Below are 27,291 nucleotides of genomic sequence, written 5' to 3'. Positions count from 1 at the left end.
GGAGGGCGGGGGCAGGAGCGGGGCCGGGCCGGGCGTAGGAGGAGCCGGGGCCGGGTGGCGGCCGAGCCCCCGAAGTTTGCGCTGCCGGCGGAGGGCGGCCCTCGGCCCTCCGCCCTCCTCCCTCCCGCCGCTTCCGGGGCTCCGCCGGGCGGGCGGGAGCCGGCAGGACGGGCCGCGATGAAGAAGCCGGACGGGAAGGTGGTGCTGCTGGGGGACATGAACGTGGGCAAGACCTCCCTGCTGCACCGCTACATGGAGAGGCGCTTCCAGGAGACGGTCAGCACGGTCGGCGGCGCCTTCTACCTCAAGCAGTGGGGGCCCTACAACATCTCCATCTGGGACACGGCGGGTGAGACCCCCGGCGAGGCGCGGCCCCCTCCGGGCGCGGTGCGGGGCGGCCCGGGGAGGGGGGGGGGTGTCCGGCCCCGCGGGTTCCCGGCGGAAAGGGCCTCCCAGAAACTTGTGGAACGGGTGTTCGCCGGGGGTGTGCGGTGGGGGGAGTCTCCTCGGGCTGCGGCGGGAGCGGCGCCGGCCCCTCCGGCGTCTGGGGCTGCCCGCCGGCACCGTCCGCCGTTCGGTCGCTCGGCGTGTGTTTTTTCTTTTCCCCAATTTTTTGGCCCGGCTCTAGCGTAAAGGCTGCTGTCGCGACGCGGACTGCGGTCGGGTGGCCTCGGTCGGGAGAGCTTCGCCTCTCCGGGAGATGCCGAGGTGAAGCCCGCTCTGCCCCGGCGGGGCCGGGACACGGGCGGGTGCTTAGCGCCTTACTTCGGTACTGCTGCAAAGTCTGAGAAGAAACACGTTTTTGACGGGCCAAAAGGGGCCTTACCGCTGCTGATCTCTAGCATCTGGGGACCTGCTTTGCAAAACGTGGGTGTACGGAGGAGATAGGTGCCCGTTTGCTTTCTTTTGCCCGAGGAGGTGGCTACTGACTGCGAGTTCAGGCAGGAGTTAGAGAGGTCACAGCTTCTGTTCATCACTTCTCGCTGCCTGCTTTTAACTGTCCAACTGGTATCCGCTGGTGTCAAGCTCGGACTTCCAAAGGCACGACGCCTGCCAACCGCTCGGCCGTGGCTCGCGCTCTCGCCGCAGCAGTAAGAGCCTGCACATCAGGATTTAGCGCACGGAGAGCAGGGGCTGCAGGCAGTTTCTGCCTGGGGTAGCAGCGAGGGGTGGTCTGGCCCGCTGCGTTGCAGCAGGCAGCATCGCTGGAGTGCAGGAGGGAGCACGGGTTGTGGTTTGGAGTCTTGGCAGGGCACGGACTGGAGAAGTGCTTTGTGGTCTTCGTCATATGAATATCTTGCTCTTGCTTATTAGGTCAGGAAGCTCCGCTCTGTCATGTAGAGGGTCAGACTACCCTCAAAAATGAGGTCTACGAACGTTCTTGCGTCTTAAGTTGCTCGTGGAAGAAAGATCTTGTTCAATGTTTTTCTTGTTTTCAGGTTTAGCTGAATTTTGTTAAAATTTGTTAGTGGCAATATGAAGAATGCAGATTATATTTTCTTGTGAAACTTGGGGAGCTGCAGCATCGTGCAATATTCCAGTTTCCTCTGGGTGACGTTTGGGAGGGAAGTTCGTTTGCTGTGTCACTTCATGTCACAATCTAGTCCAAAATGGCTTTTCCTGCATCAGGACTTGAGAAGGAGGAAGGGGGGAATGAAACTGCCGAGAAGTTATGCAGAAACACTTTTTGGAGGGGGGGAGGAGATGTTTAAGAGCTTTTGCTTCTTGCATTTCTTAATCTATTACTATGATGAAAGCTCACTAGCAGTAGCTCTGTTTTAAATACACTTTTTATGTCCTTTGCAGTATCTTTTCAAAAACTCTACTTCAGTTTTAGAACTGACATGTTTTACTGTGAGAAGTCTCTTGCGGGTAAATGTTGCTTGTTTCTAGTAAGCCAGACCCATGTGGGTGATTAGCAATGGGCTTTATTTCAACAGAAGAGTTATCTAGGTGAGATTGTTCTTTGGTAATTTCCCTTACACCATTCTGCTTTTTTTTTTTTTTAATCATATACTGTAAAATAAGTTCCTCCCAGGCTTTGTCTTCTGGTTTTAGAGCCCTTTTTTCAGTTGTTCATACTTATTGCAATATTTTATTCAGTGTTAGCTGAGGATTCAGGTTCCAGCTTTATGTGGGATCTGGAAAGCTCCACAGGTGGTTCTCCCCGTGCCAGGTGAAGCACCCAGGTGATACCTGTCTGGGGGCAATGCAAGCATTCAGAGCTCGTCGCCTTTCTGGTGGCCAGAGTTCCCTCTGCACCCTGGAGCAGGGCCATTGCTGATGCTGGTGCCTGCTTAGCACGGCAGTAGAAGCTCCTGCTGCTTCCCGAGCCTCGGCGGGACTCCTGTAGCAGGATTGCTGGAGCTCTATTTGCAGAGCACCAGTTGAAGAGTGTTGTTGTATTGTACTGAGGGTGGCATAACACGTCCTCCTCATTCTCCTCTGTCATCGGAATTAGCATCGAGCCCAGTGTCCTCTCCCTTGCCTTTCAGAGTCAGGTACAGACTCTTGCACCATCTCCCTGTTGACTTGCGCTCCTGCAGAACAATGGAAGTTGCCAAGACTGGGCTAGACTGTGTTGGGGCCTGTGGGCTCTGGTTTATTAACAGCTGTCATTAATCTCTTAAGAAGTGGCAGCTCCCAGGGCATGTAAATGCTTTCTCCTGTCCTGGTGAAGAAGGAAGGGACCTTGTAGACACTGCAACTCTGATGCGAAGTCAAGAAGGGGATTCAAAAACCTGTGTTGTTTTGTTTTGTTTTTCTTTTGTGTGGACCTTACACTTTTGCTGGCCACATCTGCAGTCCTTGGTCTGTGGCTCTTATCTCTCTATGGTGTCACTGTCTTACCTTTACCAGGTGGGTACCAAGTAAGCTTGGAATTATTGTAGTATGGAGGAGTTTAAAATTTAGCTCTTTGGTCTGTTTATTAACCTGGCATTGCTTACCACTGAATTCTTGTGAAGCAGTTACAAGGTCATCAAATACAGATACACTCTTTTCTTTAACTGTGCATGCATAGATACATAGGGGAATCCAGAAAGAAAAGATCATTCAGGAGATTAAAAATCCTTTAGCACAACAATATGACAAAAGTACAGTTCAACGTTTGCACCCATCTTACCTACCTAAATACTGAGTGCCAACTCAAGATGACTGTCTTGATACCCCAGTAGTACTTTACACAATGTACAATGTAGAAATATGGAAGATTTGGCCTAGAAAATGAGGGGATGCTTGGTAGTAACTACTACACTAGGTCAGTACTCTAGTAAAGTACACAATTATACAAGGGTAACTGGAATGCATGTCCTTTTTTAAATTTTCTTACTTCATGTATTTAATCTGTAAATGTATGTTTATTTTTGTTGTTGTTTATCTGCATTATTTTGGGGACTGTTACCTCCAGAGAAGTCCCCTATATTTTACTTTCAGTTCAGTTTCGATGGTTAGGTGGTTGGCTGTAACGGTGTAAACCTTGATACACTGAAGCTTCATTCCTGTAATACAGAGTTTTGTCTTTACAAGATTAGACTTCAGTGGCTGATGAGTATATTTGCAGTAGCAGTGATGGACCAAAAGTTAAGTACGCGTTGATATTAGTACTACATCAGTTTAATTGCCAATCTTCTGTATTACTTAAAATATTTTTACTCATCACTCTGTTGATCTTGCATTATCTCTCAATCTGTTATTCAGAAAAATCTCTAATTTTTCCCAGGAAGAATTAAATTTGCTTCCCAAAGTGCTTAAAATGTATGTTTCTCTGTTGTTATCATTTGGTAAATCACAGAAGCGCACACCTGACCTGTTCTACCAAGCTAGGTCTGAAATGTAAATGAGTTACTCTAGGGAGGACTCTTCTCTTGGCTGTACATTCACACCCCTCCTCGTCTTGGAAAAATCAGCTGCTTAGTCTAGTCTAAATCTTCCATATTCTTATCCGCAAGTCTTGTAAAATGGGTGTGCAGAAGTTGTCAGACTTGATTATTTTTTATGTAAATGCTCACAGCAAATAACTCAACATTTCCAGTTTTTCAATCTGGTGATTATGAGAGAAGTTATTTGGAAATTGCATTCAACTCAAGGAAGCAAATAAGCCACAGATGGAAGAATACTTGGGAGAAGTATCATATGCTTGCCATGTTTTTATGCTCTTTTTTTCCTAGCCATCTGCTTTTGACTGTTCCTCTGTTGTCAGGCGCTTGGATAGATGGTCGTATGTCTGACCCAGCGTGGCTGCTGTTGTATTCTTGGTGCAGAGAATTATTTATTTACTCTTTATATTCTGATGCTACAAATTATATTTGCTTGTTCTCTGTTTGGGTCAGTTAATTCAAGGGAATTAAAAAAAGAAAGTGCATTAACTATTCAAAAAAGAGAGAAACTGTGAGCTTTTAGCATGTTTTAAAGGACTAGTCTGCTGGATAGAGGCCTAGTCTCTAAAGTGTTTGAGTGTATGCTTGGAGACCTTCGTAGTTGTATGTTTGAAGTAGTATTTTTCTGAACCAAGGAAGGTAAGTAACAGCATCAGCCAGAGAAGAACTTTCTCACATGAAAGGATTGGAGGTTGGAGACTCAGGATGTCAAAGCTATATATATATTTGTGTGTGTGTGTGTATATATATCTATCTATCTTCTGGGCAGTGCTGACAGCAACTGTGGAGTAACCCAAAAACTTCCTGCTGGGTGTTGATGGCATGCAGCTCTGAGCTAGCACGTAGCCTTTTATCTTGGGCAGTGCACACACATCCTGAAGTTCTGAGGGTCATGGTCCTGCTTCACCTTTAAACCTGGAATACTAATGCGTGGTGGCTGCAGCTAACAATGTTGTGGGAGTCTTTTGGTATTCAGGCCTATTTTCTGATGCTTTCATATTTGAAAAGGAAAAACTTGTTTGTACGTTAGATTTAAGTCTCTCTAAGCTGACATTTGTACATCTGACTGAAGTGGTTCCCCCCAGCAGCAAGGTTTCTTAATTATTAGTGGTCATGTCCCCTATGTTGCTGGCTTAGTATTAGAGCAGCCATCTGGTAAGTTAATGACAAGTATTTCGTAAAATTCACTTCATGATCCTGTAATTGCGTTTTAAGAAAGAGGCTGGGTTTTGGACTTGCCAACAGATAGTCATGCAGCAATTACAGTGGGGAAACATAAAGGTTAACTGGGAAGGCAAACTTCCCTCCTTTTCCTTCCTCTCATCTTGAGCTAGCTGTCTGCATGCAAGAACTGATTTGACTATTTTCTTCTGTGAATATTCAGTTATCAGTTAATATTTTTACATCCTCCACCCCTTTATTTTGCACCTGCAGATTTTTTTTGTGACTTTTCACTTGTCGGAGCTAGTAGGGACAAAGGAGATAAACATAGCCTGGAAAAGGCTTTTCTGTGGCTTGGGTCAACTGCAGTGTATCTGTGTAACGAATGCTTACATCTCTTGTGACTGGTTTGCTGATGTCTGATTGATCGGTGCTGGTGGGCATGAATTGCTCACAGTTTCTGATCTCTGATCATCAGTGTTTCATTGGCAGCAGCACAGGCAGCTGCCTGTGCTGAGCTTTCTCTGGCTAGCTGTGAGTGTTTAGCTGGTCAAAGTGTTAAGTTCCTCCCTCGCTTAGTTAGCCTTTGAGGTTTGTTGGTTTTCTTGTTTTTCAAAATTTATCTGTGTTGATGTACGCTTCCTTCTGCACATGTTTTTTCTTCTGGAAAGGGGGTGACCCAGCGAAGTTCTCGGGGGAAGCCTGGGATGGGGTGTGACTGCATCCTTGGAGTATGAGATCAGCCCAGGTAGGCTGGTCTCCCTGGAGCAAACGTTCCCCTGCGTGGTGAACAATATACAAATTGGCTGTAGGTAGGGAGGAAGCATGGTCCTCCAGCACAGTGAAGCAGAAGAAAGAAAGAGTAGGATTAAGTGGCGTATTTTCCTCACAAGCAAAGACCGATAGTAGCTACTCTGTTTGATACTCTGCTGGTTTTGACTTTTGGAAGTAGAGGATTACAAGAGGGGAGAAGCAGCTATGGATGAGGTGGTTAGGTAGGTTAGTCAAAGCCAAAGGGGACTCTGAGGCACATGGGAAAGCCTTTCTGAACCCATGAAATGGTGACAGCAGCAGTTGGGGTTGGATGTTGCTGAATGTGTGATGAGGTATCTTTAATTGAGGAGGTTGCTTGTTGGAAGGGTTTAGGGGGTATCACCTCAAAAAGTGCCTTGGGCGTCGGGGATCACTTAGTGGGGAAGGCTGCTGAGCGTGTGCCTGTGCTCAGGAGGTGGGAACTTAAGATATAAAATGGAAATTATGGAAAATAAAATGCCTTAAGTTTGTTGCTGGTGAGTCATGGCTCGGGGGCCGGTTGCTTTTTGCCTTGGGGAATATTATCCTGCAGAATATGATGTTGGCCTCTGCTTATCAGTTGTTCATAATTGTTGCATGTAAAACAATGACAGCTGAGGACCAGTGCCTCATACACCAATAGGGTGGCTTTCCTGGGATTACTGTGTACGATTACAGTCCCCACATCCTCAAAAGCAAATCATAAGAATGGAGGTTCAAAGGGACAGTGTGGCTAGCTGCTGAGAAAAATATCTTGTGTACATGGTGAAAACCCCTGGAAAGAGTTCACTGTCAGCGAGCTGTGTATCTAAAGCCTCTGAAGCAGGTTCAGAGGCAGGAATAAAGGTTTGGCTTTAGACCATACGTGGAAGCATGGTTTTGTTGTTATGCAACAGTGCACCAGATTACTTTTTTCTGCAATGAATGTTTCCTGAAAAGAGCAGAATAACTTGGGAAGTGATTAAAAATATGAAGAAATAATGAATTTTCTGGAGAAAGACCTGGAGGAAGTTCCATTTTCCATGTCCCACAACTTAAAAATACAATGATACACAAGTAAAGTCAAAGGTAGTGAATTTGCTGCTGCTGAAAGAAAGTGCTTTTGTATGCAAATGAAGAAAAATATGGGAACACCTTGTCAGAGGCACTGGTGAAAAATACACATCAAAAAGAAACAGGAGACAAAAGCAACGCACTTTTTTTATTCAGCTATGGCTAACTCACTTTATTGAAGGAGGAATTTTGTTTCTGATGTGTTATTTTAGTACCGACTCTTGGGGAGGCAAGCTAATGGGGAGGGTAAGCCTCTTTGTTGTGAGTACTTGATGCGGGCCAAGATAAATGTCGTGTATGAACCTCTGCGGTAACTTCTATATTCCAACCCCCATGTTAAATCCCCACTTTGCATGTGGTATTTAATAATAGCATGCAAAGTGACTGCACTGTTCTAGCCTGAGTGGGGAAACCACTTGACGGTTTAGTGAGACTCTCTCTGAATAGTATCAGTGACCTGAGGTCTGTGCCTGGCGAAAGCTGTCCAGTGTCATGCCATGGCATTGCGGCTTGACGAACATGAGCAACTTTGGAGTCCTCAGTAGCACCTCAGCATCCATAACAAAAGAGGTTGTCTTTGCTTTCCAATTTTAGCCTGGAGTGAGGCCTGAGTTTGAGAGTCATATTGTAAAAGGGGGGGCGAGGGCTTAATACTGACCATTTTCAAGTGCATCTGAGTGGATGGTGGAAGGGAAAACAAGAATATATGTTTGTCTAGTCTGTGATGCATGCCCTGTGTTCTTGTTTTTCTGTGAAAATTTTGCTTCTTGGCTTTGGCTGATACAAAGTCCATGAATTGATTGAATATGTCTATCTCAAACCCATGTTTTAAAGCCCCAGATCCTAGGTTGGAGCAATACTGAGAATCTTCATAATGAAGAAACTGTGCCTGTGGCATTGCATCCCTTCTTCCCTGCTTACTGAAGGAAGAGGTGTATTTTCCAGATATCTCTGTCAAAATTGTCTTGACAGCTGAAAGGTTAGTTTAAGTGTTGCCCGTCTGCTTTGTGACAATACTGAAAATGTTCATGCTTCCCTTTCTTGTACAAGAGAAGTGGTTAGTCAATGTAAATGCAATGGCAAAGCTGCTGACAAAAGTTGCGGACATACGGAAATTCATCTTCCTGCTGGATCGGGAGCAGGTGAGAGAAATTATAGAAAATTTCGGAAGGGTGTCCAAGAACTGGATTATTCGCTTCAGTAAACCCGGTCTCCTAGTAAGGTATGTGCAAAGGCATAAATAGGTGTTCTGTGCAAGAATGCAAGTTATTAATCCCCTGTTGCACTCTTCAGTTTGACTTCAGTATTTGTGAAATGTATACCTGAGCTGTCTAAGAAATGACTGCTCTTTCAACAGTTTGTGAGCATGAGGGGGAAGACACGGGGATGGAATGGGATCCTTTTTCCCCAGTAGTTCTCTCTCTAGCCAAGTAAATAGTGTTGCACAGAACAGCAAAAAACTTCATTAGCTGTAACACAGAGATGAATGTGTACAGAGAAACTCATGTTGACTCAGTTCTGGTTATTTCTGGGGCACCAGGCACATTCTGTAATGAAAAACAAATAGCTACTTAAAATCAGGATTGTATGTTTAGGTGCCTGAACTTAGGCAATCTGGGTCATGATGTCTTTTTCTATTGACTCTGCAATGAACTTTTACTCTTTCCTTCAGAAGGAAGGTGACAGTGGGTGCTTAAAGTACAAGTATGGGGCAGGTACCTAGCTGTTAGCTGTATGGTTTTACAATTACTTCTTTGGGCGCACGTGTATGGTGAGTACTTCTCTTGTTTCATCTCACACCTACGTGCACACTGCAGTGTACAAACGTGAAAGCCAGGGAGACACATAGCCAGCTTCACAGTGCCTGGGCTGAGCTGCTCCTGATAGTTAGGCTAGTTTAAGTATCCTTACTTCACACTGCAGTTGCATCTTATATTATAGATGAGTTGTTTGCTTCACTACAATTACTATCTCGTGTTGAAGCCACTAGCCATGTGAGCTTCCAAGTGATTTCTCCTGTGGCAGTGTTGAACTGCCTGAACTGAAGGTACACTTAGTAATTCCTCATCTGAGTCACGCTGTACTATTGCAAAACATCCAAACAAGTAACCTTTGTTTGGGTCTCTGTCGAGAAAAACGCTGAGTCTGTGGTGGATGCATTTGGAGCCATTAAAAATTACAGAACAGAAAGAAACATTTTCTCTCCCAAGTCTGAATAATTTGCTTTCTTCTAGGTGAGCACTGGGTAGAAGATCCTGGGATTTGATCAAAAGGCATCAACCTTGTGATAAATTCCTTTTCCTGTGCCTGTCATCTTAACTATAACTTCATATGCAGTACCTGAAGATATGCATAGGAAATGAGATTTGAACTTGGTGATTAAACTTAGCTTATGCAAGTGGTACAGTTGAGAGCAGAGGGGGTCAAAGGAAATGAGGTTTTTCTGCTCTTAATTTCAGTGAATTCTCAACATAAGTAGTTTACCATCCTTCACCACAGGAGATCCAGGATAACATCCTTTAGGACGATGTACTCAATAAGCATACAAGATTTCCTAATTCTACTAACCTATGTGGGCGTGGAAAAAAAACAAATCTAGAAGAGAACCCCTTAACATCGTTTTTAAAGGGAGATGGATCACCAGATGTGTTTGTGAATCTTCTGATATATCTGTCCATCTCTTAGGAAGCAGACTAGAATCGAAGTTGGCTTTGCATGTGCCACCAAGGAGCCATTCATGGAAGAACTCTGCTGACAGTCTGAAGACCTGTGTGAACTTGAATTTATTAGTGTGTTATACATAAAGCAAAAAGGAAAATGTGTATTTGAGCTTTTGCCTTTTCACCAATTCCATTGGAGCAAAAATACATTTCAGTCTAGTTGCATGTTGGAAACTTGATGTACAGGACTCCAGGAGGAGAGACGCTTAAAACTTTGAATACTCAAACAGGCTAACGCCTTATTATGAGTTAAAGCTTCTGTGCTCTCAGATTCTTTCTGTTCTACCCTTTCACAAATTCTTTTTTTGCTTTTGCTTTTTTCTGTCATGAAAATAACACATCATATCCTCAGCTACGGACAATACCTCCTTTTCCCTTTTTTTCTGGTCTACAGGTTCATAAATTTAAGACTGGAATAATTTTGTTCAATAATGATTAAGCATCTGATGTAGATAATTTTCCCTGTTCCATCAGCCTCTCCTGTTGATCCACTGACAGTTCTTCTTTAATCTGTTATGTGGTTTTAATATTCCTAACTGCTCTTTTTGTACTTCAGGAAATTTCTACAAAATACAGAGAAGAGGTGTTGTCCAGCCATCCAAATGCTCTTACATACTTAGTTTAAAAAGAATGGTCTTCAGTACAGCTGAAATAGCAGGACATTTTTGTCTTACCCTGCAGCTGATGGCTGCTTAGGAATTTTTAGTCACGTATAGTATTTGACCATAGATATTTAAATACTTGAGACTTTATTTTTCTCTTCCTTACATCATTATCTGTAAAATGAAGGGTGGCTTAGTTAGACCTTCAGGAAAATGTTCTTCCTGTAAGAATACATTAACTAGAAACCCCAAAGAAACAGTTTGGGAAGTGGGGCAAGAGAAATTAATGTGTAGTACACTTCATGAAGAATGAGAAGCAAAAGTTAGGTAGATTGAAATAGACTTAAAACAAATGTCTAAATGCTGGTTATTGGCTGGGTAATAGTTTCTCTACATGGAGTCAACCAACTTTGATTTTGGCTTAAGCTCATGTTCCCACTCCATTTAATGACAGCAGTATAAAAACATACATGTGTGATGATGAGCCCTGATTGCAATGACCTTCAGCTGAGCTCCTGCTCCCTGCTTCTCTTTCCCCAAGGGGTTTGGGCTCACCAACTTCCCTTTCTGGTTGTGCAGATTACTTCAGCGAAGGGACTGAAGCTTCATGCAGTTTAACGCCTTATGTTGTGAAAGTCCTCAGAAGTTCAATTTCTGTTCTTCGTAGTGGGGTGGGTCTGTGATCTGGATGTACAACTCTGTTGTTGCTCTCTTCTTAATTGTTGAAGTTAGAAATAAGGCTCTCAGTTATATTTTAGAGGGGTTTTTGTTTATTTGTTTCCATTCCCTGGCTGTCATTTACTCTCAAAAAAAGCAAATATTTTGGTTCATTCAGAAAAGGGAGAAATGACTGGAATCTGTAGTGGTTTATAGTTAAAAAAACAAATGAAAGAAAAAGACCTATGTAGTTATCTTCCAAGCTTCATAAAAGGGATCATCAAATCTTGTGGGTTGCTGCGAGTGAGACTTAGGTGTTTTAAAACAAAAAAACCCCACTGGTATAGTATGAGTGATTTTCCCCCCCCCGATACAGGCTGTTGCTTATCTAAAAAGCAAATCTCTAGTTTTGTGAAACTGAAAATGGCTCAAACCACTCGGCTCCTCCACCCCCTGCCAGTATGATTACTTCTTATTTTTACGAGGAGGAACAAACACTCCTATCAGGCTGTCTTTAGGACATGAGCTTCCACTCCCACAGCAGATAGCTGTATGCATCACATTTGTATTTTTTCTGTTATTTCTTTTCCTGTTTTAGCATTTGATGCCATTTCCACATTGTCCTGCTCAATGTCTTTTTTTACTTCAAGCCTTGGAAGCCCAGTGGAAGTGGAATAGTTGGTGTCTATCCTCTTTTTGAGTGGCAGAACACTTTGTGACCTAGAGATACTGCCTCATTGCCTTAATTATGAAAGAAAAGGATGTAAGGCATGCAAACCTGTAGTCAGTTCCCTTTTGGTAAGTAGCTTCCCCTCATGGCATGAGGGTTGAACGGGACAGTGGTCACATTGCTCTTTGTAGCTTATTCTGTGTAGAAAGTTCAGAACTGAGTTGTTTACGGTTTTTAGTGCTACTCCCTTTGTGCCAGGTTGGAGAATGTTGATGAGACGAGATTGATTTTTAGCATGCCTGTTTTGTGGTTTTCATTTCTTTAATCTTCAAATTCATGCCTCTAAACAGTGAATACTAAATATGCTCTTAAGAGTGTAGGCTGAGAAGCCAGAAGTGGAATTAAAGGGCAGAAGTGGTGCTGGAAATGTAAAAGCCATGTGTTCATCTTCGCCAGCGCAAGTTCTGGAAACACAAGCCACCTGTCCTGTGATAAAATTATCTGAATGAGGTGAACAAGTTTTAAGTACGTTCCCATAAAACCCAGGCAGCAGCTGTATGTCTGGCACGGCCTCCCACTTTGGGTACTTGCTGAAGGCAGCCCAGCGGGTCATCAGAACTTCCTCCTGCTTTTGACAAACAGCAACTGTCCAGAAACACCCAGTAAAGATGACTTTGGCTGAATAGAAACTGGTGGTGGTTGGTAAAGAGTAGAAGCAGTTGTAATTTTCTTGATAAATTATGTGTGAATGAATCGCATGTGTTCTTAGTTGAGAACCTGCCTATAAATGAACTGATGTTGAAACAAATCATAAAAATATTGGTCTATTGAGTGGGCCTAGGTTTATGTCCCATGTTACTAATATGAGTTTCTCTTCAAAAAATAAAAAAGTAGATTTCTTCATTCAGTTTGCAAGATCCATGGCCTTTTTTACTTCTACCCATTTAGAAAGGTTTAAATATTTTTCAAATTGCTAGTGAAGGCTGGTTTAAAGTTATACTTGGTGTTACAAATCAGGAGCTAGCATATAGTTATCTACTACAGCTGAGTTCCATTTCACCAGAAGATAGTTGATTAGTGCCTCTTATTTAAGGTTAAATTATCTGCCGGGGCAGACCATCTGTGGGTGCCTGCTATTGATCTGATAACCACAGCTTCCTAAGGCATTTCAGACAGCTGTGTGTTATTCATTATGTGTGCAAGAATCATTTCTCATTGTTGAAACATGTGACACAGGTAGTCACTTCTGACAAGACAACCTGCCAGCTCTCCGATGTGTTTTTGTGAAACCTGGTCTCTGTTTTTCAGAATATGAATGTTGGGATTTGTAGATGCTTTCCCCCCCTCCCCGGTGGTGAACAGTGATGACTACTGGCATTCAGCTGCTCTCTTGCACTAACTTCTGATTTGTAAAAGCTAGGTCATTTAGAAGTATTTCTAGTCCTCCTCTTCCTGTCATCTACTCCTAATCACCCTGGAAGGGACTAGCAGGATAAAAGAGTTATGGAAATAGTGCTTGAGGTACTGCCTGCATATGGGCTTATTAATGTTATCTCCAAAAGCAATAATGGCCAATATGCTTGGGTCTGTCTCTCTCTACTGCAGGGCTCCAGTGCCGTACTGAACAAAGCCGTGCTGCTGCTGTGGGAGAAGAGGGTGGTCTCTGGCCGTGGGGAAGGGAGGGAAACTGCGCTCCCAGAGATATGTGACCGGGTTGTCCTCAAAGTCTTCCAGGCTGAGTACCAAAGGCTAAAAAGCTATTGCTTCTGGTGCCCTGGTGCTGCAGTAAAAGCACCCTGGAGATCCCTGAAAATGTCTGAAGACTGAGCTTTTTGCAGTGTCTTAAAACCCTCTGCCCGGTGCCCTGGGATGGCCCCGAAGCGGAGCACTGTGCCCGTCGCTGCTGCTAATGCTTCCGAGTACTGACGGCGGGATGGGAAGAAGTGTCATTGAAGTGGGGCTGATGGAAGATGGGTACTGCCATAGCTAATGTTCTTGTAAGCGAAGGTCTCCTGTGGGTCTGTGAAAGAGAAAGCTAACTTACTGTGTTATCGTATGACTCTCCTTGGGTGGGTGCATGCGCACAAAAAAGTTTATAGCTGCATGTTGGTGGTTTGGTTTCCTCTACTTGGGAAGAAAGGATTTGAAGACTGACAGCTGGGAGGCAGAAATACGTATGATGTGTTTGGGGTTAAAGAGGTAGTATGAAAAAATAATAATGTTTCTAATAGATTAGACCATTTCATTTTATTTGGATAGAAAACTTAATCCAAAGAGGATCTGCAATCAGTAACAATGAACTATTTTTCTTCTTTAAAATGTCACTGTCTTTAATTAAGATGTTTACTAAGTTCATGATATTGCCTCACTCAAAAAATGGTATAGTGTGTTGTATTGATTACCTTGGGATGTATGTAGTTACCCTTCTGGTAAAAATTGGTACGTATGTAGTTATCCTTCTGCAAAAAGTCCTATGGGGAGTTTTGATTTAAAAAAAGAGGAAAGTTCTAAAGAGATATCTAAGGCAAAAGCAAAGTTATCTAATGAGGAAGTTGAAAAACCTAAGTAAACTTAAAATAGGAATAAAAATGAGTAAAACCAGGAAGCATTTCTTGTCTGTGAGGGAGTGGGCAGACACTGACCTGCTAACTCTTTGCTGAGACCCGGCAGGAATGCCTGGTGAGTGGTAGCTTTTCAGAGTGCTTATTGAGAGACATTTAGGAGGGCAATCTCAATTAACCCAACCCATCTCTGGATTTTATTTTTTTTTTAAAATCACACACCTGTATCAATGTTTGCTTGGGTGAATTGGAAGCCAAGTTAACTTGCCTGTTCCTTATTGAGCAATCTAAAACATCCAGTGTGTGTGGAGTGACCTCCCAGTCCCGGCCGAACTGTGCTAAATACACCTGGCCATGCATTCCTGCCTGAGCTAAGAACCTGCTTCTCAGTTTGAAGAGCAGGCTTGGGGAGGGAGTGTGGGCTCTGAAGATCTCCTTGACTCTGAGTGACCCATTAACAGCCTCTGCTTAGCCACTGCGTAGAGAAGTGGGCTCATTTGCAGTGACTGTTCCCCTGTGGAAAGAAGTTGTAAATTTAAGGAAAAAGTGCTGGTTTTCAGGTACTAGAAAGAAAAACCAGCTGCTTTTAGAACTCATCCTGTGGAAAGTTAATTGCTTTTCTGTATGAGGGACTTTTTATTTGAGGAGGTGGATTGGTGTTCCAATGGGCGTTACAACTGAAAGGCTTCTTGCACAACCCAGAAGCCAGTGTCCCACGCCGGCGAGGTGGTCTTACAGCCCTGTCCAGCTACTGGCCTCTTTGTTACCCGCCGCTGAGCAGCATTTGACCGTCAAGCTCTGCTGCTGCAGTTAAGTGTTCAGTGCTATTGCTCCCTGCAGAACTCTGCCAAAGTAAATCTGAAGGTTGTTTTTTTTTTCTTTCCCCCTCATGGCTTGCTTCCAATCGTATCTTTCTTTAAGAAGGTCATTTGCCAAATGACCACTTCTTTTTAAGTAGCAGTTTAAAATTGTCTTTTAAACACAAAGCTTCAGAAGAATTTTACATCAATGTTTACATTTTACTTAGATTTAAATTTCTAAATGAATCCTTGCACTCCTGCTCTCATTTTAGTACAGGCATACAGGAGTTTCATAAATTTAACTCTCAAGCACGCTGCCACATTTTCTTTTCAGTAAAGATGGTGTTGATGCTAGATTTCAGCTGGAGTTCTGGTGGAGCATTTGCTCATAGATTGGATGATAATGTCCCATAAATCTGGCATGCCCTCATTTCTTTTGCCAGGCATCAGTGTTTAGATAAGACATCTTCTACAGAACTGTGAGGTTTCAGAGGGAAATAGATAAATACCAATGTAGTTTTTTCAGTTTGTGTTGCAGATGCACTCAAGATAGGCTTTCTGGACTGGTGGGGCTAAGGTCAGTTCTGTTCATCTTTTACAAGGCACTACCCTTCCAGACAGCTGAAAATATATGAACTGCTTGAAGCTTCTGGGGTTATTTCCTTCTCTTAAAAATAAACACAGTACATCAAGAGAACTAAATAAAATGGGTGGTTTGAAAAAAGTAAATGAATAGCTAAATGAAAAAGTTATTCAGGATTGTAGAGGCAGCAATGGGATCTTTAGCTACAAATAGGCTGGGTTTTTTGGTTGTTTGTTTGGGTTTTTTTTTTTTAGGTCTAGTCAAAGTTTTTATTGGCAAAAACATGCTAGATGGTACGTTAGGAGCTTTTTTGTATGTAATGCTTTGTGTTACTAGGCATAATATGATTAAATTTAAACTTTGGATATATTGGTGGAGTAAAATCAGTGCTTCTATGGGAACTTTGATTTTGAAATGAAAATTCTTGTGAGTTTAGAAGCTCGGGCTTAATTTCATTATCAGAATGGTAAGTTCTGGTTTATTCTTGCCAGCAAGAAAAATAATTTTGTATTTGTGCAACAGAACAGATCCCAGGTACTCTTTTGTCCCAGAAAAACTGAAACTAGTTCATGGGCTAAGACTAATAGGGATAATAGGGGTCTTCTCTGATAGTATTTCTTCTCCTTTGTCTAGGAGTTGTGCAGGTCCTTTGTCTGGTGAAGACATTGCTGGTGATAGATACCATGAATATGCATTTAGTCCAAAGACACTCAGTTTATAAGTCTCTTTTATAAAAAAGATTATTGCAGCTACACATATGCGGACTAAACAAGTGCGTAAGGCTGCAAATGAAGAGACACTAATGGTATGGAGTGCTGGTAGCAGGTTAAGCTAGATTCATTTGGGCAACAATATGTATTTTGCAAGGTCCATTGAGTTGGTAGTAGATGACAAACTCAGCTCTTGGTAACTTGTGGTGTCCCAGAGCCCGTGAGCTGTTCTGAGAAGTATGCCAAGTGTAGGGAGGGATGAAAGTAGTGAAGAATTTAAGTAACCTCAGCTTCAGTGACTCTTCGACAGTCTTGGTTATAGAATAATATGGAAGGATTGGAGAAAATTGCTACAGGTATGGTTGATGGTTTAGAGGAATCTGCCAAAGGCAAAGAGCCTGAATATGAAAAAATGTTGATTTCTCTGGCCTAACAAGAAGGAGGTTAAGTCCTACAGGAATACCTTTTAGGGAGGAGTGTGGAGTTTTCTGGGTTTGGGGGAGTATGGGGAGGGAATGTGGTGGTCTAGTTTTTTTAGGTTTGGTTTTGGGGTTGTTTTTTGTGTTTTGAAGAGGCTACTCCATGAAGGAGAAAGTCTATTGAAATTCAGAGTCTGAAAGCTGAAACACAGCAAGCTAATTTGTGGGATATTAACTTCTCTTTCTTTGGCTGCTTTATATAAGACAAATTCCTTCTCAGTCACAAGACGAGGACTGAGTGAAATTCTATCATCTTTATTATGCAGGAGATCAGACTCAAATGAGGATTACACTTGATCTCTGGCCTTGCTCTGTGAATTTTTTTTCTTTTGTTTTTTCTCTTCTGTCCATGATAACTTGATCTCCTGTTCCCTTGAGTGTGACCAACAAGTCTGTCTTTGGGAACCAATAATGGAAGTCTTAACTACCAGTTACAGAATGAAAATGGACAAACTACTCTTCAGGGCTGGATTAAAAAAAGTTCTGGGAATATTTAAACTAGTTCATGACCGAATAATAGCAGATTTGGCAAGATGACTGAGGGGTGTTTATTGTAGTTGATGTGTGGGTGAGAGGGTTTCATCTGCAGTAATCAGCTTTTTTGGATACCTCTGTGACTCGGCATGCTCTTCAGGATGTAACAGTGGATTGATTGGCACCAGTGTAAACTGCTAGGCATCTGCTTTTAGTTTAGCTGCCTTTAGAAAGTGAAGCTTTTACTTAAAAGCACATTTCTCCATAAACTATTGCACTGGTAACTGTCAAAAAACCACAGCAGATTTTTACCGATGTTTCAGTTGTGGGTTCTTTTAAAGGTGTGCTGTGAGTTAAGGCTATATGTCTTTTCAGTCATTTCTTCAGCACATCAGGAAAGTGTTGTGTCTAGACATTTATTTTGGAGCTTCTACCAGCACATAACTAGAAAGATAGCCTTGTTGGAGGATATGAAATAAAACTAACTGAATAGCAAAAACTCCTGTTATTTTCTGTTTTGCCACTTTTATTAAACAAGTTTTTGTGTGTGCCCTTTTGCTGAAGAAAAATGTATCACAACAAGCTAGACAGCTTCAGATAAAGCTCAGATGATCCTGTAGATCATTAACCATGTCTTAGAGTTTGGCATGTGACGTGCAGTACACCACGCTGACATTATTCTTGCATAACTTCTCAGCATGCTATTTGTCCTAACAATAAAAGGCCCATTTAAGTGAACTTCTCTGGAAGAAATCTTTTATGTGAATTGTGCCAAAGTATCACTTTTGGAATGTTAATTGAATTGGTGTTTTAATAGCGATTAAAGAGTCGGTTGAAACTGCTTGACCTATTGGTATAGTTCAAGTTTGAGGAAGGAAAGCTGTTCTCGGAAAGGACAGCGGCACGAAGGGGGTTGTTTCCCTCCCGGTCAGGGCTGTCTTGAACGGGTTGTGCTATAATCAATCTGGGTGTATGTAGCAAAAAAGAAAGAAAGGAAACACAGCCAAAACAGAATTATGAGGACTCTTTACTGATGCAAACCATAAAAGGAGAAGCAAATTAATAATAGTTGCTGCTGTTGTTTATTTTAGCTGGCTGTTAAGGTGACTTTCCTTTTGAAAAGGCTGTAAACTAGGAATAAGCCTGAAACTGTAAAGAAATATAGAATGTTACTATTAGCAAAATTATTAAACCTTTTAAGGGAAGGGTTATCTTTCAGAAGGTAGGTGAAGTGGCTAGAATTGTAGGGCAAAATCTTTTACCTCCTTCATATTTGACGGTCCCTGCTGAAACATGTCCTGCAAACCTTATCAATGACGTGTCAGTTATTTTTAGTTTAGTTGTTATATTTAAAGGGGAGGAGAAAGAAATAGGCAAAAGAAATCTGGATATAGCCTTCTTTGTTAAGGCTATATCATGAAGCCTATCATGAATATCATTATTACTATTCTTAGGTATAGAGTATACTGAAATTTCCATTTCCAGTAAGTAAATGCCCACTTTTTGTTTTTGAGACGCTTTCCAGCATACCCATCTTCCAGTGATGATTCTTTGTAAAGATTCTGAGTTGATTCCTTTCCCAGCCATATGGGTGGTGGTTACAACTCAAAAAATTGAATTCATATGCTGCCTTTGTGTTAGAACAAGTAAAAAGAACAAAACTTCGTAGAGGCTACAGGGTGGGTTTTTTCCCTACAGTTTGTCTTTATCCTCTTTAAAAACTTACTCTTTTTAGATCTTTGTCCTGCTTTCCATATCTGTTTCCATGTCTGCTTTTTTTGGTGAAATGTAGTAGGGGGTAGAAATACATGATTTGTGTTTAGTGCCCTTAACTAAAGCGGGGAAAGTAAGAGCGAGTTGCTTTTCTTAATGCACACTGGTAGTTGCTGGTATGGACTAGCCTTCCAGGGCGTAGTCGTCCTTTCTTGGCAGAGTCTAAATAGATAATTTAAATGCCTGAAAGATGTTGGCTTTCTTACTTAAAGGAATGGAAATAAAGGACAAATTTTATTTTTTTCCTTGCATGTTACATTGGAGAGGGAATGCCCAATAATAGGCCTTGATGCTTGGTAATGCTAATCATCCCGTCCAGTTTTTTCCCCAAATACTATTGTCACTTCTTCTCTTATTCCATGGAGAATATATTAATATCTGTTAAATATTCCTGCACAATTTTGAAGGGGACAAATGATTATCCTCCAAAGAGAAAAGATAATATTTATGCTCTTTTTTTAAAAATTGTGTTTAAGAATTAGTCCTTTCAAACAGCCCTTCAGTTATTCATTGCTGTGTATTTTTCCTCATTTTTGATTCGTATCGAAATTTAGGTTTCCTAATAACACAGGTTACATATATTTTTGGGATATGTTTTATTCCAGGAACTGCTGGGTCACTGACGGTAGTTGAGTAGGCTTCCTAAAAACTCTCTTTAATATTTTATTTACACGGAAGGGTGCAGCTTAATCTCTCAGGATAAAAGCCATACTGTGGTACCATAGCTCATAAATTTGGGATTATAGTGCCAAGACATTTCCTGTTTCATCAAAACCTTTCTCTGCCTCCAGTTAGATAACTAGTTGGATTTTTCTCAAGTAGCTTATCAAGCTGTTCAGACAAAATCAGATCTATTGAACTGAATGTTTAAGTATTTGATAGAATTCTATTCTATAATCTGCCAGCAGATTGTAGACTTATGTGTGTGAATTCAATGGGGACTAGACTATAGTGACATAATGTAATGCTACTTCCAGCTCAGGAAAATAACATTACATTCCTTCTGTGTAACAGTGCACTGAACTCTTGAGACCTGCCTTTTATTCAAATGTCATGGAGCTAAATGTATTAGAAAGCATCTTCTGCTTCACGGTTTATGGTTTGTAAGGCTTTCTCATCTGTGGCAGACAGGACAAATACATCGTTGGTTCCTTTGAATTTAGGACTTGCCTCCATTTGAATTTTGTGATCTCTGACTGAAGTTGTGTTAATGGTTTCTATTTATTGTAAAAGTGTTTTTGAATAACCTCCATTTTCTAAGACTGGATCTAAGGGGATTTAAGTAATTCATAGGTAATGATTATGCAGTGGATAAGTTGTGGTCTTTCTAGCCATGGATTTTTGTGTCCAAGTGAAACATTTGTTAGTGAGGGGGTGATATTTCTAGTACGGTAATTAAAGCTGATTGAAGGACAGGACTCAGTTTGATCATGATTTCTCATTTTGCCGAAGTGAGAAGTGAATGATTGTTCCTGTTCATGTGGCTTTTCTGGCTTACACTGAAGGAGCAGTGCAAGTCCTTGCAGAAGGAGCTTTGCAAGCCTGAACTGATTCACATTTTTAGAGTGGGGATGTTTGTGCGGTCTTTGGAATTTCAGACTCCTTTAGAGCTCAAAGTATTTTTTCATTAAGTAAAAAATATATAGATTTAAGGGAAGAGATGGTCTCTTTTGCCATTTTAAATCTTTTTGTATTATGAGATAGAGATACTTAACTTGGCAATTGAGAGTAAGTTACATTTAGAAATGGAGTAAGCTTATCTCAATCATATGTTACATTGAGCCCGCTTTCTTGACTGCCTGGTTTTGATGTTTTTCCTTTGGAGAGCCTTATTAACAAATTTTCCTTTATTTATTGTTCACTTAACCCATGTGGCTGTTATTTTCTTCTTCCATGTGTAGCTCTTTCTACTTTAAAACATGAAAGTGAAGCCCTTTGGGGATTAAGATCAGTATTTTCCTATGTTTATGTTATGTTCTGCTTTGGCCAAGACATCCATATCTAATTCTAGTAACTTAAATAGAAGCTCCTGAAGCAGGGCACAGTTCACGCCTTGAATGTTGATTCATATCTAAGTAATGAGTATAAACAAAATAAATGTCATCTTGATTTTTAGTAGAGCTAGAGGTCTGTTGCATTCTGAAACTTCAATATATACAAGAATATTCTATAATGTAGCATTGTGAATGTATAATACTAGGTGAAGGTGCAGCTTAAATGAATTTTCTAATTGCTCAACTTAATGGTTTTGGTGGTTGGGTGTTTTGAGTTGGTTTTTTTTGGTTGGTTGGTTTTTTCTCCCCCCCCCTGCCCCGAGGGTTATTCTATGGGGAATTTTGTCTTGGAGGAAACCCAAATGTTGGGATTTTTCTAATGGATCAGGAAATTGTATATTCAGACAGCTCCTGGATATGTAAAAATTGAGCTCTCCAGTGCTTTCTGACTCATTTGTTTCCACTAATTCCTACTTATGTCATCCATGTTAATCCTTTGGGATGGAGAGTTTTATTTTTATCCCCAAGTAACCACAGGCACAGTCCAGTTCTTAATAAAGCTCCTGACTTCAAGGGAAATGTGATAAAGCCACCTAGAAGGAATAAGTATCAGTCTTGACCAAGGTAGTGAAGAACTCTGAGTTCATCAGTGTCAAAACTTTACAGCCTGGCTCACATGTGGGCAGGGGAATTTTCCTGAAACCTTCAGGGACCTTTATTGTTTGTTCTTTGATAGTTGGTATATATCTCGGTATACATGCACAAACAGAAATCTCAGTTCCTAGCAAAATTGTTTTCCCTAATGTCCTTTAAAGGGTCGCGACTTTACTGCTGTGTCTGCAAACGGAAGTGCTGTTCCCTTTTTAAAAGGGACCTTCATTGTCAGCTCCTGTGATCACGCGGCTGTTCCTGCTGAGGTAACTCAAGAGCATCAGGGTCACCCTTTAAACCTTCATCCACTGCAGCCGAATCCTCAACTCTCATTTCTTTCTCGTACTGATTTCTGTGCTTTCTTTCTCTTTCTCTTTTGTTTCCTGTTCTGGCTATTTCCTTAGGGCACAGTTCCTGTCTGTGTTTGTGTACACTCGAGTTCAGACTCTTACAAAGGAGAAGGAGAATTTGAAGGGCAAAACCTAGCTGATACCTTGTGTTTGTGTTAATTCCTCTCTACTGTTCAGATTACAATCCTGTTTAAATTACAGTGAATATCATTGGAAGATACCTGGTTTATGGATTGAAAACTTTTTGGACAATTTTGTACTCTTGTTCATTTTTATAGCAATGTTAGCGTGCTTCTATCACTTGCTTTCATGTACTTTTCCATGCTACATATTTACTTTAGGAACTCAGAATTTAGGACCCTACTCACACTGTGATATCAGAGTAACAACAGTACTTTTATCAGTACTTTCTGGAAGACTGTTTTAGCTCTTTAGTATTTGTGGTGCTTCATTCCCTCGAGACTTGACGTAACAGTCTCCTTTGCATTCTTGTACATGCTCAACACTGAGAGATTTAAAACTTGCTCTTCTGGTAGAGGATTTCTTGAAAGAGTGCGTGTGTGGGAAGTTATGCTACTTAAGAAGTTGTGGTGAAAGCCTTTGAAGAGGTGGTAGGTAAGGAGCGTTCAAATCCAGCTGGAGGGAGTCATTTGCTCTCGTAAACGTCAGCATCAACTTCACAGGCTACTTTGGATATATCACCAGCACCCTCAGGCCTGAAGTTCAAGTCTTAGCATGCTTTAAATCTAGCCTTGCTTATCTATCTGGCTGGCCTCTTGCAAGGTCTGCTTTTCCCTTCTTTCTCCCTTGGGTTTCCTATGAACTTTATGGCACCAAGGTCCATTTGGCTCAAAATTCTTAGATTTGTTTATGATGACCATCACAGGACTTTGAAAATGCTCGTTGGCTGCACCGCTTCTGAGTGGTCTCCTGAGTGGGTCTCCAACAGGGCTTCATCTCCTTGCTGAATAGCCTCTGAAAAGCTAATGGTGTTGCACATAGTGATATGGCTGTAGGGTTGTCAAACTGCTGTAAATAAGGCAAAAATATAAAGATGAAAAGAAAAATGAAAATTAGTTTTGTTCACTTGGTGTTAAGAAGTTTCCCTAATGTTGTGCCTTTAGTTGATTTGGTAGTTTTTGCAATTTGTTTGATTGCAAATTATTTGATAGTTCTGGCACTCTTCCCTGTTACCTTTATTTTTGGAAAGGGTGAAATTGTTTAATTCTTGGATTCAGGGTTTACTGTTTAATTTAGCTAATTATGTAAAAATGTACATGGCTGAAGTGGGACCAGATGGATCCAGAGAAAGAAATAGCTGGCCATAAGAAGGGGGTGGTTGTTCTCATGCAGTAAGTTTTTCACCGTGAAGTCTGATAGTATTTTGCCTGACACCTTGGGGACAGAGATATTAGTTTAAATACTTTGTGTAGTTCTGGGGTTTTTTTGCACATCTAGAGTTGTTCCAGCCCTTAAGTGGTCTGGACAAGGAAACTGCACTGCGAAAATAAATTATGCACTTTTTCTGCATGTAAATTGTGCTGTGTGGGTGAGCGAGACAGACTATCCATAATTCCTTTGACATAATTAATCCCTTATGCAAGGTAAATTCTTCTTAGTGTTTCTTTCCCCTTTTCAACAGTATATTAGTTGTAGAAGTAGCCAGTTTGTAGTTAGAGTGTAAAAGTATCATGGTTTATATTATGCTGTGCAAGATTAGATTAGCATACAAATTCCATAAAACAAGTAATATTATTGTTCTAGTACTGAGTTGCTGTAGCAAATTATTCTGGGGGCTGGATTTTATGGTTTAGGCATCTGAAGTGGGAGAACGGGGGAGGATATATGTTCCATTGTGGTTTCCAGACCGCAGTATAATCAGGGTTCGTATGAAAACAAAGTAGGTCACAGCACGAACTTCTACTGAAAAATCAGACTTTTAAAGACTTAGTTGCAGTGCAACTCAAAGCACAACTTTCAACATGAGATTGGAGGAAAAAGTGTAAAAGCACTGACCCCCCCAATATCCCAGTCTCCCTTGCCCTTACCCAACATACCTAAACAAGGGCATATCTATTCTTTTTTTTTTTCCCCTTTTTTTTCCTGTCTACCAGATCATTGGTTAAAGACTTTCTTTTGCTGGGGGAAACCAAATCGGACGTTATACAAAATTGCACAGAAGCAATTCTCCATAAACTTTGCCTAATGCTTTTTTTTTAACTCCCTTCATTGAACTTTTGACCTCAGCAATGTCATATTACACTTATTGCCAATTATCCACTGTGCAGGAAAGTATTTAAACTACACGCATGATTTTTTTAATGTGAAATCCTCGTTTTCTGTGTTTCGAGAAAGAGTAAATAGTTGTTCTATTTACTTTCTCAGTATTAAGCCTGAATTTATAGACAACTGTTTATACCCTTTTTTCAATCCTTCACCAGCCTGAGAGATCCCACAATTTTTCCTCATGCAAAAGTTGTGCATACTTCTGAGCATCCTTACCATTCCTTTTATACCTCTTTCTGAGCTTCCTTTTATACCTCCTTATAGTCTACTCTGCACGTTTTCAAATCTATTTCTCTGGCAGTTACCAGAACTTCACTTAGTGTTAAAGGTGTGGTGAGCTTTGGATTTCATGTTCTAGCTTGACGTTTTCCAGTTTTGTTTTACTGATAATGATGAACACTTTTTCCCTCTTCTGGCCACCATGGAGTAGAGTCCTGAAGTTTGTGAAAGGACTTACTACAGTGACTCAAAGATCTATTTTAAGTTCTATTCCCAAATGGAGATAGGCAATAAGTTACTTTCACAGTGTGCATGTTCATGTGCAGATGTGTTTTCCCAATATATGCTGACTTGTATTTTTCAGTATGAATTTCTTCTGCCTTTCCTATTCCACAGTCACTTACAAGGATTTCGTGATGCTGTAACTCATGGTGGTCAGTAGCTTTGTGCAGAAAATGGATGTAACCAGATCACTTCCAGATTTTCTACAAATGGAGGCTCTGTGCAAAGGGACTGTATGAAAAGGGCTGAAAAATGATGATGATTCTTAAGAGCCAGAAGAGCATAGTTGGCTTTTTTCCTCCCTTTTTTTTTCCTTTGTTTATTCACTCTTCTGTCTGTAGTGACCTAAGGCTGACTCTGATGGCTGGTTGAAATCTAGTGTCTTTTATCTTTTTATCGATCGAGTTTTGGGGAGTAAAGTGAATGTACTACAGCAGATTCTACACGTAGCAGATACTTGGGTAGTTACCATGCTCGATAGGAGAGGAAAACACTGTCTTCTGCTGCATTTCCCTTTGTCCCTTCGCAACTACTGAAGAACATTGTTTGCTTCCCAGAACTTAAGGAAGAGTCAATTTTGTCTTCCAAGAAACGAATTTGAAGGAGACCATCAAGGCTTAGCTAGAAGTGCTGGTAGATACTTGCTGAATGACGAGGAGGAAGAAATGTTTTGTTATTAACTGTTGGTTATTGAGTGATGGTCAGGGCAACTTAAAAGATAAATTACTCTCAAAATGTCGTTAGGGTTCTCTATGTTGTGTGTGTTTGATACTCAAAAAAAAAAAGTGAGTACTTGTGGTGGGACAGATGCACATCAGTACAGGCTATATATGGCAGCATTAAAGACAGCAAGTCTTCCTGCCAAGCCAATGTACCTGAGAACTGTGGGCATGTAGCATAGGACTAAATTGCTTACAAAATCCTTCAAAACATAGACAGCAGTGGATTACTGACTTTGATCCAGGTTTCTGAACTGGATGTACTTGAAAGTGTACACTGAATTTATAGAAGTAGTAAGTTCTAGCAGAATTTAAAACAGTAGAACTTATTTTTTTGTTTATAAATGGTTAAATGGGTGGAAAGGGCCATCTGTGGATGCAAGCAGGGTAGTTGTTAATGTGCCATCAATAAACTAGTATGCAGTTTAATAAAAAAAGAACTTCTTTTTGCTTTCTGCAACTGTGAATGCTGTGTCATGCTTGCTTGCTCACTCGTCTTTACAGATTCCCTGCTCTGAAATTGAGCAAGTGGAGAGCTGAGCTGTTCTGTGGCACTGTTGTACTCTTAAGGAAAAGCAGAAGCAAAACCTGAAAATGCTACAAATAACACATTTTTACCTTCACTGCTCCATCCAAACTTGTGAAATTGGCTTAAAAGTCCTTAAACTCTTTTACTCAGTTAATAAAGTAGCTTCCAGCACACTAACTTTTTGTTGTGTTTAAACCTTTGCCAGGACGGGAGCAGTTTCATGGCCTCGGGTCTATGTACTGCAGAGGAGCAGCTGCTGTGATCCTCACGTATGATGTGAACAGCCTCCAAAGCCTGACAGAGCTGGAAGAAAGATTCTTGGCACTGACGGACAGTGCAAGTGCTGACTGCATTTTTGCTATTGTTGGAAATAAAGTTGACCTCACCGATGACTGTGCTTTACCACCGGATGAAAATAGACCTGAGAAGTCTGTTGCCAGCTGTGGCTCGAAGGTGCGAAAACAAGTCCATGCAGAGGATGCAATTGCGCTCTATAAAAAGATACTGAAATACAAAATGCTGGATGAGAAGGATGTTCCAGCAGCTGAGAAAATGTGCTTTGAGACCAGTGCAAAAACAGGATACAAGGTGGACTACCTCTTTGAAACTGTGTTTGAGATGGTAGTCCCAATAATTGTACGGCAGAAAGCTGAGGGGCCACCGCAAACTGTAGACATTACGGACTACAAGCCAGCGAAAAGGACAAAATCTGGTTGTTGTGCCTGAACCATTTACATGCCGTAAGAAAAGGGGACGAATTGCTGGCTCCAGCAAACTGAGGAGTAACAAGTGCTTGCAGTTCACCAGAAAGGAAAAGTCAAAGAATAAATAGACTAAAATGGTGTATGTGGAAAAAAAAAAAAAAAAATCTTCTGACCATTAAAGGTTTCTGGGAAGCTCTGTGTATGAAAATGGGAATGTGAGTGAAGTTACAGAGGAAGACTTGCCAGTTTTCATGGGCTCTGAGGACAAGTGGTGTGTTAGTACAATTGGTAGCAACAATCATTTGAACAGCTTCGAAGGAGTCTGATTTTTAATGACTTGCCATTTCATGTTGCATGTAAATGATCTTTTTGTGTAATATCGACAGCTTTCACATGATTATCATCTTTCCCCTTGCAATTCTAACTTTGGAAGATTGAACACATGGTACTTTTTTATTCTTAAGGAAAAAAAAAAGAAAATCCAGGTATAATTTATATTTGTAGCTAATAAATCAATTACGATCTTTTTATGTCAGATATGACAGTGTAAGAATCAGAAGCTGAACTATTAAAATCACTGTGGATATGTACTAGTCATTTGGAGACTTTATTAATGTGAATTCTCCTTCCATAGTGGGCTTTTG

The 27,291-nt window shown here is 41.2% G+C and overlaps 1 protein-coding gene across 1 annotated transcript; it reads left to right on the top strand.

Moving 5' to 3' along the window:
• Positions 1 to 67: 67 nt before the first annotated feature.
• Positions 68 to 27,231, top strand: RAB20 (RAB20, member RAS oncogene family). The gene is made up of 2 exons (XM_075057517.1): positions 68 to 349; positions 26,149 to 27,231. Exons 1-2 carry the CDS (start codon positions 178 to 180, stop codon positions 26,667 to 26,669), a joined length of 693 nt encoding a protein of 230 aa, XP_074913618.1. The 5' UTR covers positions 68 to 177; the 3' UTR covers positions 26,670 to 27,231.
• The last annotated feature ends 60 nt before the right edge of the window (positions 27,232 to 27,291 follow it).

The sequence above is a fragment of the Buteo buteo genome, chromosome 25 (assembly GCF_964188355.1).
Source record: "Buteo buteo chromosome 25, bButBut1.hap1.1, whole genome shotgun sequence".
In the NCBI taxonomy this organism is placed as follows: domain Eukaryota; kingdom Metazoa; phylum Chordata; class Aves; order Accipitriformes; family Accipitridae; genus Buteo; species Buteo buteo.
Note: the sequence above shows the minus strand (reverse complement) of the source record. Positions and strands in the feature narration are given on the sequence as shown.